Source organism: Corvus kubaryi, unplaced genomic scaffold (assembly GCF_017639235.1).
Source record: "Corvus kubaryi isolate FWS band 111438036 unplaced genomic scaffold, C.kubaryi_AGA036_p1.0 36964, whole genome shotgun sequence".
Lineage (NCBI taxonomy): Eukaryota > Metazoa > Chordata > Aves > Passeriformes > Corvidae > Corvus > Corvus kubaryi.
The window spans coordinates 34320-35395 of NW_024580994.1; the positions used below are offsets into that span (position 1 = coordinate 34320).

At 66.8% G+C, this 1076-nt stretch overlaps 1 protein-coding gene across 1 annotated transcript in view; it reads left to right on the forward strand.

Moving 5' to 3' along the window:
• The window catches only part of RNF41 (ring finger protein 41), a 14894-nt gene that overhangs the window by 6789 nt on the left and 7029 nt on the right, over positions 1 to 1076 (forward strand). The window contains exon 3 of the mRNA XM_042020341.1: positions 694 to 806. Coding sequence (XP_041876275.1) covers positions 717 to 806 — 90 coding nt within the window. The 5' untranslated portion in view covers positions 694 to 716. The remainder of the gene's footprint in view (positions 1 to 693; positions 807 to 1076) is intronic.

Sequence of the window (1076 nt, forward strand, 5' to 3'; positions counted from 1 at the left end):
CCGGCGCTCCTGCTGTGGGCACAGCTGGAATTCCCGGCGCTCCTGCTTGGGGCACAGCTGGAATTCCTGGCGCTCCTGCTGCGGGCACAGCTGGCATTCCCGGCGCTCCTGCTGCGGGCACAGCTGGCATTCCTGCCCTGCCCAGCTGGAATTCGGTCCCCTCACAGTTCCAGAGCCCGGGGCTGTGTCTGGGTGTCCTCCCCCCTCCCCCTGCCCCTGGCTCCTGTTGGGATTTGGGGATTTGGGGACTCCGGGAGCCGGGAGGGGCAGAGGGAGCAGCAACGGCCGGGGCAGAGCTCAAGGCCGCCCGGCCCTGGGGAAGCGGAAGGGGCCGGAGGAGGGAACAAGCCGGGAATGCCGTCCTGGGAACGCTGCCAGTTCCCACGCCCGAGGCTGGCGCGGCTCCGGCCGCACCGGGAGCGGGCCCTGGCACCCGTCCCCACCTCCGCCAACCGCAGCAACCACCCCAAAAAAACCACCCCAAATCCAACCCCAACACCCACCCCGTGGGAAATCCACCCCGGGATTGGGAATAACATCCAGTGGGAGCATCCCAGAGGCCGGGACCTCTTTCCCTGTCTGGCGTGGGGGAGGCAGAGAGGGAATTCGGGAATTTGGGAATTTGGGGTGGGGTCTGCCCCCGTGAGCGTTCCCGCCGTGTTTCCCTGCTCCTGAGTGCTCTCCGCCCCGCAGGGTTCTGGCGCCGGTGACGAGCGATGGGGTATGATGTAGCTCGATTTCAGGGCGACGTTGATGAGGACCTGATCTGCCCCATCTGCAGCGGGGTCCTGGAGGAGCCGGTGCAGGTAGGTCCCACCTGGAGGATCCGGCGGCAGCTCCGGGCTCGGGGGTGTCGGGATCGGGCGTGGAGGGAGCTCTGGGGGTTCCTGGGAAGGGTTTGAGCAGCGCAGGAGAGGGATCAGTGCCAGGAGAGGGATCAGCGCCAGGAATGGGATCAGCACCAGGAATGGGATCAGCCCAGGAATGGGATCAGCCCAGGAATGGGATCAGCCCAGGAATGGGATCAGTGCCAGGAGAGGGATCAGCGCCAGGAGAGGGATCAGCGCCAGGAGAGG